This window comes from Aulostomus chinensis, chromosome 1 (assembly GCF_037954235.1).
Source record: "Aulostomus chinensis isolate RoL2024-O1b breed Wild chromosome 1, RoL_Achi_v1.0, whole genome shotgun sequence".
NCBI lineage: Eukaryota > Metazoa > Chordata > Actinopteri > Syngnathiformes > Aulostomidae > Aulostomus > Aulostomus chinensis.
In genome coordinates this window covers 58,248,131-58,266,420 of record NC_141320.1, presented here as the reverse complement: position 1 = coordinate 58,266,420, position 18,290 = coordinate 58,248,131, and the positions used below count along the sequence as shown (strand labels likewise).

At 46.9% G+C, this 18,290-nt stretch overlaps 2 protein-coding genes across 6 annotated transcripts in view; one reads left to right on the top strand and one right to left on the bottom strand.

Moving 5' to 3' along the window:
- Positions 1-15,236, bottom strand: part of LOC147272438 (sodium-driven chloride bicarbonate exchanger-like) — a 47,169-nt gene extending 31,933 nt beyond the window's left edge. For 3 of the 5 annotated variants that reach the window (XM_086217041.1, XM_086217206.1, XM_086217280.1), the window contains exons 1-3: positions 15,153-15,236; positions 14,253-14,391; positions 8,921-8,950 (exon numbers count right to left, since the gene is read on the bottom strand). In XM_086217041.1, the coding sequence (XP_086073167.1) occupies positions 8,921-8,950; positions 14,253-14,387 (165 nt within the window). In that variant the 5' untranslated portion in view covers positions 14,388-14,391; positions 15,153-15,236. Of the gene's footprint in view, positions 1-4,839; positions 5,257-8,920; positions 8,951-10,374; positions 10,684-14,252; positions 14,392-15,152 lie in introns of those variants that run through there. The other 2 variants (XM_086217063.1, XM_086217130.1) reach the window with 2 other exon arrangements.
- Positions 15,158-16,977, top strand: LOC147272437 (serine/threonine-protein kinase 24-like). Its single transcript, XM_086202811.1, has 8 exons — positions 15,158-15,266; positions 15,509-15,666; positions 15,774-15,959; positions 16,042-16,190; positions 16,356-16,479; positions 16,570-16,638; positions 16,725-16,861; positions 16,944-16,977. Exons 1-8 carry the CDS (start codon positions 15,158-15,160, stop codon positions 16,975-16,977), a joined length of 966 nt encoding a protein of 321 aa, XP_086058937.1.
- The last annotated feature ends 1,313 nt before the right edge of the window (positions 16,978-18,290 follow it).

Below are 18,290 nucleotides of genomic sequence, written 5' to 3'. Positions count from 1 at the left end.
AGGGTTAGGGTTATGGCCGGTTGTTTGATATCTGTCTTTTTTAAGTGTTTATGGGATGGATCCCCATGTTTTCCCAAGAATGCTTTCCTTTCCTCAGTTCAGTGGTTAGGGGCGCATCTAAATGATCTGCTTGGGTTGTGGTTTGGGTAGGGAGGCATTCCTTGGAAAAGCACTGACTTCTGTAGAAATAGCGTCACAGTCTGGAGTTTGGAGAGGTAATTTCTTAAAAGTTCCATTTATTGCAGTGCGGTCTTGTGTTCCAGGGACATTTTCTATTGATAGGATGCTTTATTTTTCTGATTGTAATCGGATGCTTGTGCCACATTCTTTTAGAGTTGCAGGTGAGTGGAAGTTCAGGCCAAGCCATTCAATCCTGTGACTCCGCCTCTGTAAGATGATTTTTTTTTTTTTTTTTTTTTTTTTTATAAAGCATATGACCGATTTCAGTTTGTTTCGATGATTCAATACTTCCAGGAAGATATTATTCAGGGAGGTCATGGTGCTACAAGAGTTGATAAGGGCATAAACCTGATATTGCTGTGCTACACAATCTAAAATAGGAGACGTGACATTGAGGTGGGGGCGAAGGACAGGCAAGCAAAACAAGAACAAAAGCAATTCGGCGAAAGAAACAGGAGACTAACACTGTGGGTGTTTTTGCACCTATAACTTTGTTCACTCTGGTCTGAATCGAATGATGAGAGGGCGTGCGTTTCTCGACTGGATTGGTAGGGTTTCCCCTGTGTCAAGAGTGCCTCAATGCTACAACAAAAGCCACAAGAGAGCTGTCGCCTGTTTATTGGTCAGAAATCATGTGGGTTTTGCAGGCAAATGGGGCGGCTTGTTCACTCACGGGATATCAGAGGTTATTCAAAATGTCACTGCAGAACTGCCATCTCCTCATTTGCTTATTTTCCCAAATGTTGAGTAGGCAACTCACTTCCTCCAGCTAATCCCTCGGTTCATGTTGCACAGCTAACACCTAGCTGGATTGTTTACAGAGCACGACATCACTCCACGCAGCAGCTACGGCGGCTGGTTTGATCCAGGAATGCACGATGCTCCCTGCACTTGGGTCGGATTGAGGTCGGATCATGTTTACATCACAAACAAAACAAACTGGAATTAAGTTGTCTTTTTTTTCACCGCTGTATTCATATCTGCTCAAACAAACCGCACAAAGAGAGACAACAGCCCAGAGTTCGATTTCTGATATGTGTGAAAATTCCCTGAGGAACAACATTTGGGCCCAAAGGGAGAACAATTTTCAATCATTCAAAGACAGCTGGGTATCACGAGTAAATCAGAATCAGAATACTTTACTCATCCCCAAGTAGAATTCTGTGAATACCAAACCATGAACCTGAACATAACGTCATTCTAACCTCAACCCTAAAACCAAAGTCCACACACAAAACAGACAGCATCGAATTGGGGCGATGATACTTTGTAAAAATATAAAGTGTAACGAGGGTGGCTAACCGGTAACAGCAAACAAGAGGTGGGTATTATAATAACAGTAATGATGAGAGGATGTGGGTTGATTTAGCCATGTGGGGTTACAAATTGTCTATCTGGCAAACTTTGGGTGCAGGGCCCACCCACAGGGTCACAGCAGCCATTCTGGTAAAGAAAGTGATGAAATAAATTCACCTTTGGTTATGAATCACGTTACATTTACTACTTGTAGCTGTAATTGTACTGTTTCCATAGAGGCAGGGGACGTAACGCTTGGGCTACACTACAGGACATACTGTATATACTACGCATGCAGGATTTTCTACGGGTTTTACAATCGTGCCAGTCAGCACTAGCTGGGGGCGGTCAAGAGTGGCAAGTTGGCACAGGCATCTGTACGTGTATGAAGGTTACAGACTCGGGTCAGCAAGAGTGTGATGAGAACAGACTCCTCCCGAAGTGAGTCGGGAGTACATCAAACGTCTGATTATTTCTAGCCGTATTTGGATGAAGTCTGATAGTGTATACTCATGATCAACCGAACGTCTCCCGCACTACATGTTTGTTTGTTCTTAACGTCCTCATCTGTCAACTCTCCAAAGGGTTTCCATGGGAATTTGAAGTGGAAAGTCGTGGCGTGCGCGCTCCCCTGAAGGCTGAGGTCATTCATTTAGCACATGCTCCCGGTCTTTACATAATCTGCTAGGATTGGCAAGTGTATTCCCAGCTCTTCTTTATCCTCGAGGCTGAACGCTACGCTCAGGGGTACAGTGTGATTGTATCCCTTTCAGAAGCTTTGTAATCTATCCTCCAACTTTAGTGTCTTTTCAGAGTCAGTAACAATAAATCCATAACGATAGCGGACATCTTTTGTGTTTATTTATTAATTTTCTGCATTTGAAACAGCTCTCCTTTGTCCGAGGCTCTGCTGTCAGACCAATCACAGTGCTACACATACAGCGATCCAAGAATTGGCCAGTTGCTCACCAAACAGAGCAGATTCATTCAGGGACACCTTTTGTTATGGGAAAACTGGTTTGGCCTGTGTCTGAGGTTACTAGGCCAGAGAGTGATGTCACGGTTAGTGGTGAGCCAAAGCAGGCCGTACAGTGGTTGGTGGTGTCTTTCAAACGCCACGGACAACAGGGTTGTGGGTCTGTGTCACGCGTCCTTGCACTGTGCTGCTGTAGACGAAGTTCCTGGTGTCCAGGAGAACAAAAGACACCAGTCTGTCAAGCCTGGTCACGGTTTTTGAAAGGCAGGACAGGGAATGAGGTGTTGAAAGGTCCCTGATATTTCGTTGCGGATTGTCAGAGGGCATCATGTGCCGGTGAGATCGGACAACATGACCGCGGTGGGTCACATCGTCAATCAATCCCTTGATCAAGACAGTCAGGATCAATACGCTCACTGATACTGTGAACTGATCTACATCTCTCCGGGAGTGTGACCCATGTTCCCCGGGTTCTGCATGTGGCAGCGAATCTCCACCCAGCCTCTGGTGGTAGAACAGTATTTCAGATTTGGGCTTGGGTACACGCAGGTCTGGTTGAGTCTTTGGGCAACATCTGAGTCACCGTTCACGGCAGAGGGTGTGACCTCGGTCTTGCCCTATAACACAGTTGCATTGTGGGTATGAAGTATGTTTTGGGGGGAAGAAAACGTGCAGTCGCTTGCTGTCACTTGTGTCGTTTTATGGTTTCCACTCATGCAGTACAAAGCGTAGCTTAAGAACCTGCCGGCACTTGTTTAAATCCCGTTCATCTGAGCAAAGTGACGGATCACCGCCAGAGCACCTTCCCGACCTTCGACTGCTGCTCGTTACCAGGTACAAGCTAAGCTAAGCGAGCTAGCCAAAACCAGCAGCTCCCGACAGTTCGGGACCAAGGCACGATATAAAAGTGTTCTCCAAACACACACACACACCTCCAAACACACACCTCACCTCTCAATATCACACCCACAAGAAACACGTCACTTTTTTTTTTTTTTTGGAACTATAGAAATATGGTGAAGGCTTAAATGGACAGACTCTTTTCCTTGCCGCAACCCTGACTTGTGTGAACAAATACGACATTAACAGGGCATGTTATGGATCCAATGATATGATAGCGAAATAATACAGATACAACCGGAGGTTTATAATTCAGTGGGCCAGTATAAATCACACATCTACTGAAACTCCCAAGGTGCTCTCTGGGATTCTATATTTGCTCCATAGGAAGCAAATATGTGACCTAATTTCTGCAATATGGTCTCCGGTGATTTCTCCCTGGGCTTTCACAACAGGGGTAGAAAGAATGTTTACGTTGCCTGATTAGGGATGCACGATTCTGAGGGGGGAAAAAAAAAAAAAAAAAAAAAAAGCAATTATTTTGAGAGATGTTGAAGCTGTTATATGATAAGAGGGACATTACAGTTGCATTCGTTCTCCACCCTAAGCCCAGGAAAACAACCAGGCAGGTGGTGTTTCATGCAAAACCCGCAAGACCCGCTCTTAATGTAAATCTATTTATTTTCAATCTGCTTTAGTGGACATGCTACATTTAAGAGCCAGAGCGATTCTATAGCTTCTAGCTAGCTAAGAGGGGAGATGGATTATCAACAGCTGTACAGTGATTGGTTGACAGCATTTGTTGTCATGGTTTTCCTCCTCACAGATGGCCATGGTTACCGTGGCAGTGCCAGCAGGACTGGCAGCATCACCGGAATAGAGAAATATGGACATGTAGCATTGCTACTTGTTAGCCACATCTGACAAAAGTGTAACAAAATGTATCAACAGCTTAAGATTTGGATAGATTTTGAAGAGGGGGGGGAAAAAAAAAAAGAAAAAAAGAACAAATCTTTACAGTCGTTCAACAAATAATCCCAAGGGAGGACACTACACTTGACATAATAGTCAGACAAACATCCAGACTGTACTTTTTGTTCACCCTTCTCTCCTTCAGAGATAACCAGGGTCAGTACAGCGGTAAGCTCCTCTCACCCCAGAATGACAGTCCCATCTGTCAGCCATCCTCCTTGGGACCTTCTGCATGTACATCAGCACATCCTGCCAGTTCTGCAGCAGAGGAAGCGAGACTCTCCTTCCCTATTAACTTTGATGTTATGCAGTCTGCGCGCTAAGGACCACGCGAGCTTATTTTGGTATTGTTGCTTTTTTTTGTGTGTGTGTGCGCGCGAGCGTGTGTGTAACTGTAGCTACTGCTTTAACCTTGATGCAACCAAAAACGCACTGTGCATACAAATCAATCCAGACCGCAAAAGCGTATTTTTCAGTGGCAGAAATGCCAGTGGTGATACAGCTGTTCAATATTTGAATTAAAACCAAGTCAGATATCCTCACCCTCTTTGAAATGCAGAGCCCCAGTAACCTACCTGATAAATAGATCCTTTATTTTGGTCCACTGTGAGCATGATTCGTCTCCAGCAGGCTGCTCGCTAACTTCCCTTGTGTTTGCGGCAACGGCGAGAGGAAAAGCGGGCCCGAGCCCCGCTCTGGACTCAGAGAGTGTGTTTGTGACTGTATAGGAGAGTCAATTGCAAGGAAAGACAGAGTCCCTCTCCTCTCCTCAGCCGCTCCACTCAGCTGCTCTTTCCATGCTGGATTGTGGCAGTAAGCCCCATGTAGAAAATGTAAAAAAAACAAAAAAAAACCATAAAAACAAAAACAAAACCAGGAAGCTCGGCTCTGCTCTGACTCTGCGTCTGCGTCTGCCTCTCCCTCCGACGTTTTTCATCCAGGGTCACATCAAATGTTTCTGACAAGCGTCCATCCGCCAATCCCCCAGAGAGATTAGTGCTCTGACATCACCGATGCTGTGTTGTGCACAGCTCTGCTCTGCTCAGCCTCCGAGCTCTGTAGCTCTGTTACCTAAGAGAAGTCTTAGGTCACAGAGAGTCACATACCATCATTCTTTAAGAGGGGCTTCACGCTGCTGCTGAGCAGGAATAGTTACGGCGTCCTACTGTACACAGACGCGCACACGCCAGTTGCTGTTCGACCTACCTGGGACGAGGGGAAGCTGCTCTCTGGGTTTAGCTAAACTGTGATGGAGACGTAGACGGACAAGCAACTATTTCTACCGCAGGAAAGGACAATTGGATGACAATAATGGTCTCAGCTGTGCACCTGAGCCGCGGTTACTTAAAATTTTCCGACAGCAAATTATTTCTTTATCTTAAAGGGACAGTACGCATCACTGAACGTTTCAGTTTTTGGCTTTAAAAGTCTAAAACCGTGGCGGTAAAAAAACACACAAGTGAATGCTCTTGTGTGTGTGTGTGTGTGTGTGTGTGTGTGTGTGTGTGTGTGTGTGTGTGTGTGTGTGTGCACCTGATCCAGAGGTGTAGACCCGTCCCCTCCTGTCCGGGACAGTCCAACACTTGACTAGACGCTGACACAACAACGCAACAATATGAAAGGCTACAACAATAAATGCGCTTGTGTGCTGGGATAATGTAAATATAGGAAAGTGCTATTTTAATGTCGACACTCACCGGGGAGATTAGACAGCTTAATCCCACAACAACACAAAATCAAATTATATGCCTCTCTCTCCTCATCCCACAAACTCCTGCTTTCCAAAAAAAGCTCCTGCACCCTCTACCTACCTTGATGCCCTCTTCACCCTCCACGGCTATAATTAAACACGGAAAGGAGCACAGCCGGTCTGGGCTCCTAGCTAGCGAGGGTGGGCTTCTCGCCCGCCTGCCAGGAACGCACATTTGGATCATCAAGTTCAACACGCTGGTCCAAGAACACCACGCTCAAAGGAAGAAGCCCGGGTAACTCCAGCAGGCTTCCTCCATCTGCTCTCACCGATCATCTACAAGCCGGCCAATCAACCGGCCCGAACCGGGCAAGCCTAGCGGGGAGCCGACTGTTGTGTCAGGGTTGCGAGTTAAATCCACAACCAGGTCCACGTTCCAAGTTCAAGTCAAGACGCGGTTTTAGAGGGACTCAAGATCAACAGAGGGATGAACCTTCCAGCGCTGAGTTACATCACGAGAACGCAGACGATGCTCTCAGTCACTGAATGGGGACGATGGGAGAGCATGAGGTGAACGATGCTAAAATACAAACAACAAAGTGGTCGGGAAATGTTCCCCAGTCAGGTTTGTGATGTTAAACTTTGACCAGGTTAGTTCAGCGAACTGGGTTGGTAATTTGCTTTACTAACTACAAGAAGAAAAGACAAAACAAAACGTTGGTTTCTCTGTCTTTTTTTGCTTCGTTCTTGATTAAAATAAACCTGCCAATGCAGAGAGTGTTACGTCAATGTCTTTTCAAGCTTCTATGAGGTGAATTTTGATTCAAAGTTCAGTGTTGAGAGATTTTTGATTGGATATTAGACAAATATATGGATTAAGCACACGACAGCTTGGATTTCCTTTGAACTAAATGTGACTGTTTCGACTTGTGTCACATTTTTAAGCGACAATTTCCACCACAAACGCACGGGTGCCATCAAAAATGAATGAGTTGCTCTTTGAGACAGGATGAATCTGTTCAATCTTCCACTCAGCAGCCTCAACACAGGTCAAACAACAGAGGCGGCCATTATTAATATTATAATAGTCCATAACGCAGAAAAGGGAACAAAATTAAGGGGAGGGTTCACAATTTGTCCGTTGGCAGACACTTTGTGCTCAGTCTTGTCCTCAGTCTGGCTCGCAGCCCGCAGTTGCATAAGCAATATCTTGTCAGCGCAGATGACATGCATGCATCAAAACTCTCGATGACTGGCTCAATTGTCTGCTTATACTCTTTCCACGCTAACCCTTCCAGGGCGAGGACGCTTTACTCGACTTCATTCCCGCCATCATTACTTATTTACCTGCTCTCAGGCTCGGTTGGCTAGCGAACGCACGCTGACGTGTTGTAATTGTGATCTAAAAATACCCACCGGCAAAAGAAGCTTGCTAATTTAAGGTTTTATATGACGTTCGTTGATGCTCCAAAACAAAGACTGGTGCTCATGTAATTCACCTAATAACAATAATCCTTACGTATCATGATATTAGACGAGATTTCAGATTTTTTTTTTTTTTTTTACATCTGTTTATAGTACAAGTGTTGTATTTTCCTGGTTTTATCTGATCTCTCCAGACTCTAGCTGCTTTATACTTTGTCAGTTTCTACGTTAAAGATGATTACTTTGTAATTAAAAAAATCACTGTCTTAATATTTTGAAAAAGAACCAACAGTGATCCGTACATCTGTGCCACAATATCAAGATATAAGCTGACAAATATTGTGATGCTTAATTTTGTCCTTATTGCCGGACCGTAGATACCAACCCAGACAGCAGTCGCATTTGGGCCTTGTATGGACCACGTTTGAGCCTCGTTTGGGCCTCGTTTGAGCCTCGTATGGACATCATTCGGGCCACGTTTGGGCAACGATGGGCATTGTTTGGGCCTCATTTGGACATCTTTTGCGCAATGCTTGAGCCTTGTTAGGACCACTTGTGGGCCTCATTTGGGTTTCGTTTGGACCTTGTTTGGGCCACGTGTGGGCCTCATTTGGGTTTTGTTTGGGCCCCGTTTGAGTCTTGTTTGAGCCTCGTTAGGGCCACGCGTGGGCCTCATTTGGGTTTTGTTTGGGCCATGTTTGAGCCTCGTTAGGGCCACGTGTGGGCCTCATTTGGGTTTCGTTTGGGCCTCGTTTGAGCCTTGTTTAGGCCTCATTTAGGTTTCATTTGGGCCATGTTTGAGCCTTGTTTGAGCTTTGTTTAGGCCTCATTTGGGTTTCGTTTGGGCCATGTCTGAGCCTTGTTTGAGCCTCGTTAGGACCACATGTGGGCCTCATTTGGGTTTCATTTGGGCCTAATTTTGGCATCATTTTGGCCTCATTGGACCACATTTAGGCCACATTTGGCACTTCCGGCTCTAATGTCTGATGCCAAACATTAACCGTTATATGGGAAGACACACGGCGTTATTGAAATCTGCACAAGAATTTGCAGGCTTTTAATTTACTTCAAGTTAAAACCGACAGAAACAGATTTTTATTCTAATCTTGGAAAAAAAACAGAAAATAAGTGGCGAAAAGGATCCATAAAACATTGTTTTTTGGAGGGAAGGCTGTTTGAGTCTGATATCCAGCTGTAAACAGAGAGCACGGGCTGACCTTATCTTTAATAAGATGAGTATATGTTTGTAACTATTTGTAGTAGAGTGAAACGCTTAAACATAAAGTATCGTAGTATAAGTGTAAAGTAGTAGTAGTAGTGGCGTTAAAACTCAATTAAGGGTCTCAATATGTGTATTTGAGTGAGTAGACATGTTTTTTAAAGACTTGCTCATTCATTTCTTATGGTTTTATGCATTTATATTTCTTCCTTTTACTTTTACAAGTGGGTTTTTGAAACCATGTTGTATCGAGTGCTTTGAACGCTGGTGATGCAACAGGGCAAACTGGTGGGAAAATGAGGAGATTGAGAGATTTACTCACCACATTTTTATTTTCTTGGGAACTTTGTTCCTGCAAGTCAAAGAACAGAGAAATCAATCAACAACAACAGAGAGACATTGTGTGCATTGACAAACCACATCCTCTGACTGTGTGTCGTGAAATTCCTCAACGCGTAATAAATTCACGTGTCGAAACTCAATGTACGACAGAACAATATTGCATCCTGTCCTTCCCTCTCGTACATAATCCCCTGCTTATCTGCGGGATCCTGGTAACCTGCTGGAATTCTGTACGGTGGAACCCGTGTCGCGCGTCGTCCCCGATACCCTCACGTACTGACACCTCGCATACCCCTACACATTCTGCTGAAACCATGACAACTCATTCGCTTGCCACGTAGGCGAACAAACACACACACACACACACACACAAAAAAGAAAAAAGGGGGGGGGGGGGAAAAAAGGGCACGACAAGCGATGAGTTATAATGACAACCAACCGGCCTCACTGCATTCAGGCTGCAGGGGAACTAGACCGCCATCCTACCACGCATCGGCCTTGTCCACTGTAGGCTACACAAAACTCATGTGACACGTCCACAAATTGCACAAACATTGGAGAATATTGATTTCTATAAAAGGGTCATCCCTGATTTTAACCAGGGTGAGCACATAGCATCATATTTCATCTCTCTCCCGGCGCAGGAAGGGACTTCTTTTCTCTCTCTCTCTCCCCCTCCCTTCTTCCCTGCACAGCCTCACCTGAATGCTAATGAGAAGACTCTGATGCCTCACATAGACCACTGACCCACCAGCACTCTGGGCACCATGAGCTCACTCACAACTTCACCCCCCAACCCCAACACCACCACCACCACTCTCCCAATGCCAAAAGGACAAATGGTGAAAATAAATGACACGCGAGGATGATGCGGCGGGCATTTCTGAACGCCAGATTTCATTACATGTGGGTGAAACGACCTGGTTTTTTTTTGGGGGGGGGGGGGGGGTTTAGTGTTAAAATGAGAACGTTCAGATGGAGGATCAAACCCAACTTGATGGAACTGAAATAAAATAAATAAATAAAAAAAAGATCCGAACTAGGTTGAATGACGTGATTAAAGTGGAGAGCAGATGCAGCTTTTCTAGCCAGGTAGCAGGACTCAACTGTAGCTGGCGTGTAACATTCTGTCCACCTGTGCAGCACACGAGAGGAGCTGGACCAGGCCCCGCGGACGCCGTGAACCCATCACTCGTGTCACTGATGCTGCGCAACGACCACCAGAACCTAGACGACACCAAACATCCCAATACGGATCTCTTTTTTTTTTTTAAATGAACATTTTTTAATTATTATTATTTATGAAATAGAAATTTGATGCCGAATGTGAACCGCGTTTCATCCTGAGGTCGCCTGCTTTTATTCCTAAAAGGGAGAATCGGCGAGGTGATTTCCTAAAGCGAACCGGAGGACCGTGACAGCTCGGGATCTTACCGACGGTAACAGCGGCTCCATTTGAGCCCCCTGATCGGTGATGTCCATCTTTCTCCTCTCCTTGGTTTCACAATAGGCGACGCGAGGCTGCTCCCTGACGATGATGGTGGTGGCTTCTTCTTCTTCTTTTTTTTTTTTAAATATTTTTTTCCTTTTAAATATTATTTTTTTTCCTTCCCCCCCCCTCACGTTCACCGGCCGGGGTTTCTGAAATGGAGGTGGCAAAGCATTCCCGTCCTGCCCTACATAATTTACGCATGAAGGAGGGAGTGCTTCCCATTACACGCTACACCCAGGACGCTGTTGGGGGGGGGGGGGGGTGGAAGAGTGGAAGGGGGGGTGCTTTACTTCTCACTGGAGATATTCCATTTACCTCTACCAATCACTGCATTACAAACAACGCACGTTAAAGGTTGTTTCCTCATTAGCGAAATGACGCAATAATTACGCAATCCTAATGCTTTTTTTTTTTAAAGAAAAATAAAGCTGTTTATTAAAAACTGTCACGTCACCCACAGAGGTCGGAAGACCACCTCACACCGAGGCTCCTTCCCCCTGTAGGCGACACCAGCTGTTGAACTGCCGCACTTTTCTTTGTTTTCCTATCAGGACACACACACACACACACACACACACACACGAGGATGACATCCTCGAGCTGTTCACCGCTGTTTAGCGCATCTGTCGTGAGATATCGGCGTCTATTCCGCACACACAACCGCCGCAGAATGCGCAGGTCATCTGTCCCGCAGCACGCGAGCAGCAGCAGCAGTCGAGGCTTAAGACACTAGCGCCCCCCTCCGGACAACCACGAGAAACGTCCCCGATTGGCACCGAGTTGCTGAAAACTGCAGGCAGGAATATGAAGGTTTCTGTTGGGCAAGCTTGAGTGGACTTGGTTTTATTGAGAAATCTGGACGTACAATGAAGCTAAATTATGCAAAATAAGACTAATAATAATGGTTCTATACCGTTTTTAATTCACATTCTTTAAGGGTGGCGGATATATTAGAAATATTGAGTGATAATCAAGTTGTTTTTAAAGGAATACGCCGTTAGTTTGGTTTACTGCAAATTTAGTTTGAAAATTAATGATTTGGAGCCTTATAGATACATTTTATTGATTCAAATTGGTCACAATATTCACAATTTATAGGAAGATAACCAGGGGCTGTGTATTTATCCGGCTGCGTGTCTACCACGCAGGTTACCTGACATAAAAATAGAAATGAAGTGGTTATAATTCTCCTAAAATGTCAGGTCTCTTACGTGTCACCTACTTGGAAGGGGGCGCGGATGGTGGGGGCCACCCACGCAGCATCAGTACCCGGGTGGAGGAGAGCAGGACGCGGTTGATCCGGATCCAGATCCGCCCCAGCTGAGCGTCACGGCGCCGACGTAGACAAGATGGCGGAGAGTTCGGGACGAAAGTGAGAAAGGAAACAAAAACACCCGCGAGCTATCTTTGCCCGCAGATACCGGAGGACCCCGGAGGCGAGTTAGTGCGGACGTCGAAGCGAGGCGGTGGGTTAACGGGAGGCTGACATTCGCGGTATGAGGAGGAACCGCGCTCCGGAGGCTGCTGCTAGCAGACACAGCGTCTGCTCGGTCTTCTGCTCGTGAGCGAGCTAACCATGATAGCTAGCTGACAACACCGCTAGCCAGAGAATACGCTCTCACGGAGTGACGGGGAAGGCTTCTTTTTTTCTTTTCTTTTTTTTTTTAATATATAAACGCATTGCTGTATCTTCTCCATGAACTAAAAAAAAAAAAAAAATTGCTGCCGCAGCCGCAGCACAACACCCAAGAATGGGACATCGGCTATAAGACAGCTTTGCCAAATGGTTTGCAAGCTAACATTGCGGATTTCTTGTTTGCAGCGTTAGCATTAGCACAGTTAGCTTGCTCAGCTTTTTTTTTGGGGTGACCTGAAGGGTCCTCCGACACAGTGTGTAAGGAAAGAACCATCTACTTTTTTTCCCCTTTTTTTAAGTACCCGCGACAGCGAGTGGTCCTCCAGCAGGACCTAGTTGTCCAGGTGCTCTGGGCTGGACACTTCGTATTAACGGAACCAGCACTAGCGGGACTGTAAACATTAGCCAACAGGACCTGAACCCTGCGTTCAAATCTAGACAGAAGCATCATGGCCCATTCTCCCGTTCAGGGTAACCTGCCGGGGATACAGGTGAGCTCAACATCCCTCACAATTGTTCAGATCCCGGCTAGAACAGAGCGTTCACTCCCCGGCTCCCTGCTGCGGGGTTCAACCCAGTCAGGTTAGCCGTGTTAGCACCCCAAGCTACGAGGAGCGACGCAAACCCCAGTCCGTAACGAGCTGTGTCTGGCAAGAGGCGTTTAACAAAGTCTTGGCTTTGCAATTCAAATCTTTACGATGTTGTCACCTTTGTGGTGCTACTGGAAGCTCGCTGGCGCATGAAGAGTGAGGGTTAGCCTCCCTTCAGCCTGTGCTAAGTTGTTATCACCCCTCACAGTTCTGCTGTATACTTTATTGTAGTGCCCGTCATGTGTGGTTCGATTGTGTTTTGTAGGTGGTTAGTGGAGATGATGGTTAGACAGCAGGTAAACAAGACATCGAGACTAGCAGTGGCTCTTAGCTACCCGCTGTGATGACATCCCATCAGATGCTACCTGGAGCTCAATGGGATGTTTTTGTCTGTTCTGAAGATGCTAGTTGCTAAATACATTAGCCCACAGTGGGATGCACTGGCCTGGGACCAGATCAAACTGAATGATTTTCTAGTTAAAATATATTTCTATCTGTGCTGTCGACACATTTCGAGTTGATTGTACGTTGGAAAGGTAGCGGAAAGTAGAAAGGTAACCACTATCCGCCGGCTGGAACATTAGGAACGTTTTTATCCCAAAACATTCCCAAAAGGCCGTAAATCATTTGCTTTCACATTGTTGCATTATTATAGACGACAGATGGTGAGACTTGGGGAACGCCGCTGTCAGACCGACACCGATATATTAAGAGATGATCAGTATTTGTCGATATTCTCGGGGAGAAGGTGTGACTTGGCTCTCATCATCGACATGCCACATAAAGGTGAAATACGAAGAAGTATAATTACAGGCCTAAAATGTGAATTTCTGGGTTTGACTGTTGCAGCGTGAACACAGACGGAACAAAGCCCCCGCAGGGAAACTAGTTCTCCAGGGAGCTCCTATAAATACGTTTGGTCCAAAAAGTGCCTAGTAACTGCAGGTGCCAAATAAAAAGACACACAGGAGGCGTAGAGCAGGACGGTTACCGCCATTATCCCTTTAACCAGCGGTGAGAGGAACACGTTTGGAATGAACAAAGATATTGGGGTCTCTTGACCAGCACGGAACAAAAAGATGGTTTGTACGCTGTAGTGCATCAGGACTAGCATCCAACACAGCTTCCTGCTTCTTCTTGTAGCCCGCCCCCCCCCCCCCCCCCCCCCATGCTCAAAGTCTGCCAAACGCAGCCTCAAGAAATCAATCACAGGAACGAGAACTCTCCTGCTGTCCTGCTCCACTGCCAAACACGTGCATCCTCAGAATCCCTAGAGAAAGTTTAAAATTTGGGGACGTCCAATGAAATGTCTCCAGTTCAGGGTTATCGTTTCTGTGTTGGACGTGTCTTCTAATCTGTGCTATCCAATTCTTACACTCTTTCCCTCTCATCCTCCTCTGCCTCTTTCTTTCTGTGTATACAAACTCAAGATGTTGCAAGGTGTGAGTTCAAGTATCCTGTAGGAATGCCACCCTACTTGCTGTTTCCTGTTTACTCCCCGACATTCAGTTCTTTTCAAACATTCCGTTTTTTTTCCTTTTCTTTTTTTGAATCCCCCTCTCCCTTCCTCCCCCTGCTCCCCCCCCCCCCTTACCAATTCTTGCCAGAATGCCAAAGTGGACCCGGAGGAGCTGTTCACCAAGCTGGAGCGCATTGGCAAGGGCTCGTTCGGCGAGGTCTTCAAAGGCATCGACAATCGCACCCAGAAAGTAGTGGCCATCAAGATCATCGACCTGGAGGAAGCGGAGGACGAGATCGAAGACATTCAGCAGGAAATCACAGTGCTGAGCCAGTGCGACAGCCCCTTTGTCACCAAGTACTACGGCTCGTACCTGAAGGTGACGCATAGAGGTTATTTTATTACCTTGAAATCAAATAACATTATAGGATTAATCCCAGATTAAATGTGTAGCACTAAATGTGAAGGATTAAAGCGGCATTTAGTGAATGAGTTGTGAGTATTGATCCACCAATGCACCTGGGTGACCCTTTCCCTCTCCCCGCTCTGCCAGGACACCAAGTTATGGATTATCATGGAGTATTTAGGCGGAGGCTCAGCGTTAGATCTGGTGAGTAATCGTCCCTCCCGTCACCGAAAAGGCGCAGGATTTCTGAGCCCCGTGCTTTTATTTTGAAGGAACTGAATCTCCCAGGATGCAGTGCAGGTCTGGGAGCAGCATAGTGTTTGTCAACATGACGCAAGACAACACTCAATACATTCAATTTGGGTTTTCTGACTTGAACATTCATTAAAAAGTGGAATTAAGGATGTTGTGGAGAAGAAATTTTAACCCATTAAAACTAATTACATCCATTAAAAAAAAAAAAAAAAAAGTATCCATTCAAGACAAAAAGATTCTCCTTTGCCTTGCTTGTCTTTAACCTTTTTGACCTTGAACGCGACACGAGCCAGTCCCTCCACCCCGAGGCTCTACGAACACCCACAGCTCACAACTTTTTTCTTTCTTTTTTTTCTTGTTTTGTTTCTTCCTACCAAAGATGGAGCCCGGTGCTCTGGATGAGACCCAAATCGCCACAATCCTGAGAGAGATCCTCAAGGGGCTGGAGTACCTGCACTCTGAGAAGAAGATCCACAGGGATATCAAAGGTAGCGGGGGGGGGACAGAGACAGAGACAGAGAGAGAGACAGAGGGAGAGAGAGAGAGACGCTCTCTTTACATAAAATCAAATTTAGAGACGCAACAGTTTCCTGTTAGGAAGCACCGTCGTTGCATCTTTCTGAGATTTTAGCGGCTGTGACAGAAGCGGTACGACTCTTGACTCAGTTTGTGTGTGTGTGTGTGTGTGCGTGTGTGTGTGTGCGTGTGTGTCCCCTCTGTCCCTCCACAGCTGCCAATGTGCTGCTGTCAGAGCAAGGGGAGGTAAAGCTGGCAGACTTCGGTGTGGCGGGTCAGCTCACCGACACCCAGATCAAGCGCAACACCTTCGTCGGCACGCCTTTCTGGATGGCCCCCGAGGTCATCAAGCAGTCGGCGTACGACTCAAAGGTGAGGTATTGACACCGTGCACTCAGGCGGTCTCATGGGAAGCGCTAGATGACCCATCATATCGCTGTCCCTGTGTGTGTGTGTGTGTGTGTGTGTGTGTTTTCCAGGCTGACATCTGGTCTCTGGGCATCACGGCTATCGAGCTAGCCAAAGGCGAGCCCCCCCATTCAGAACTCCATCCCATGAAGGTTTTATTTCTTATCCCAAAGAACAACCCGCCAACACTGGAGGGCAACTACAGCAAACCGCTGAAGGAGTTTATTGAGGCCTGTCTCAACAAAGAGCCCAGTTTTGTAAGTAGATTCAGTCCTGGCTAGCAGAGCCCAGAGCACTCCCTCTGGCTCTCCTCACGCGCTCTCCTCCTCATCTCCACAGAGGCCAACTGCCAAAGAACTGTTAAAGCATAAGCTGATTGTTCGCCATGCGAAAAAGACGTCCTACCTGACGGAGCTGGTGGACAAGTACAAGAGGTGGAAGGCAGAGCAGTCCAGAACCACAGAGTCCAGTTCTGATGAGTCCGACTCGTAAGCCTGGAGCTCTTCTTTTCTTGTTACTTCATAAGCCTGTTACACCCGCAGCTCTTGTCACTGCAGCTTTCTTACAGTCGGAGAAAACAATTCAAATAGGCCTGAACAGCTTTGGAAAAAAGAAAAAAGTCGTGTTATTAAGCCTCTTGATGATGTCACCAGAGAGCATGATGGACAGGCGTCGGGCGGGAACGACTTTGGCAGCGACGACTGGATCTTCACCATCCGAGAGAAAGACCCCAAGAAGCTGCAGAATGGGGAGGGGCAGTCGGGGGGGACAGAGCAGGTGAGACAGGAGCGGAGTGAAGTTGAGCTAAGACGCGAAGACGAGACATTCTTGAATTAAAAAAAAAATGTGTGTTTTTCCGCGGTGCAGACAAAGGACATTCCAAAGAGGCCTTATTCACAGAGCCTGGCCACTGTCATCTCTCCTGCGTTAGCTGAGGTAAGGAGCTCCTGCACTCTGGAGGAACTGCTCCCGGTGTGAATGCACCCTGAATCTTCAGCTCCCCCCCCTTGTGCGTCTCCCAGCTTAAGGCCAGACAGGAGCAGGTGAACGGGAACCCCATGGTCCTGGACGAGCTGAGGGAAGCCATCCTGCTGGCGGAGGAGTCCTACCCCGGCATCTCCGATTCCCTCGTGGCTCAGATGGTCCACCGGCTTCAGAGGTACCGTCTCCTCTCACGCCAGTGACTGTCTTGTCGTCTTGTGTCCCACCTGTTGAGCTCTCATGTCTCTTCTGTGTGACAGTTTCTCCACAAGCAGGACGTCCTCCTCCCCCTAGGGATCAGCTCTCTGAACCAACCGTGCTCTCCAGGACCCCACCCCCCACCCCTCTCAGCCAGCCGCTGCTCCATGACACCACGTACCGACGACTGAACTCTCGCTGAGAATAACAGGAATACCTGTTAGAAGAGAGGTGTGGGTGGGTGGGGGTCTGCTGTTGACCCCAGAGTGATGCAGCGGCCGGGTCCCACTCTGGGTTTTTCACGGCTCACACCAGAGTCGCTACATTGAATATGCTCACCAAGGAGCTGAAAATGCCCCCCCCCCCAAAACGAGACTTAAATCCCCAAATCAATGCAGGCGTCAGATCCCCCAGAACCTCTGAAAGCATGTTTGATGAACCTGCAGGGATCCTCTTTGTGTGCAAGCTGCGTGTGTGTGTGTGTGTGTGTGTGCGTGCTTCAATACACAACGCGTGTATGCGCGCACGTGTGCCAGTGTGTTTGCGTGTGCTTTCACGTTTGTCCCTTGTTTAGGCAAATTGCAGCATTCTTGAAACCTCAGGTAAAGTGCTTTAAGTGGACTTTGTCCTCCAAGACAGTTTGGGGGCGGGGCCAGGGGGCGGGGCTGATATGCTGTACATGATTACAAGTTGCGAAAAATGAATCACTGTGTACAAAATGGTCATGCGCATTTTGTAGATACTGATAAAAGTTTCAAAGTAGATATTTAAAGATTTCAAAAGTTGCTTCATGAGAGAGAGAGAGAGAGAGAGAGAACAGAAAATGCCTTGTCTTTTTAGAGAAACACACATCGATGCTCCGGCGTTTCATCACACCTTTTCCTTTGCTGTCAGTTCATCAGTGTTTCCCCTCTCACGCCGGGATCAGAACGCACAAAGGAGCGCGCGCCTCTACGTTTAGTCGTGGGGGGGGAACGGAAGAGGAGGGACGCTGCTGGAGAAACACAGTTGGCTTAATGTGAAGGTTTTCTTCTCTCAATTTTTAGCAATATGAATTTGAATGAACTCCTGAAAAACGCTTGAAAAGACACTCGCTAGGTTATTACTCCCTCGGCGGCCGCACGCCACGTATTTATGACAGTTTCAGGACCCTGGTAGGGTGGACGAGCCTCTGAGGAAGCGCAGTCTGATCCCGGCTCAAGGGGCCGAGTTCCAATCCTGTATTTCAATCACCCGTTGAGCAACCCTACTCTGAAAGTAAGCTCACTTTGTTTAGAGGCAGACGCTTTTCCTCGCGCCTTTATCGATGTTTAGGCTATTTAAGTTGGCGGGACAAGAACGGAAGTAGACGGGCGTCAGCGGGAACCTGTAGTTTACAGTACAAGTTCAGAGGACTGAATGCTGATATC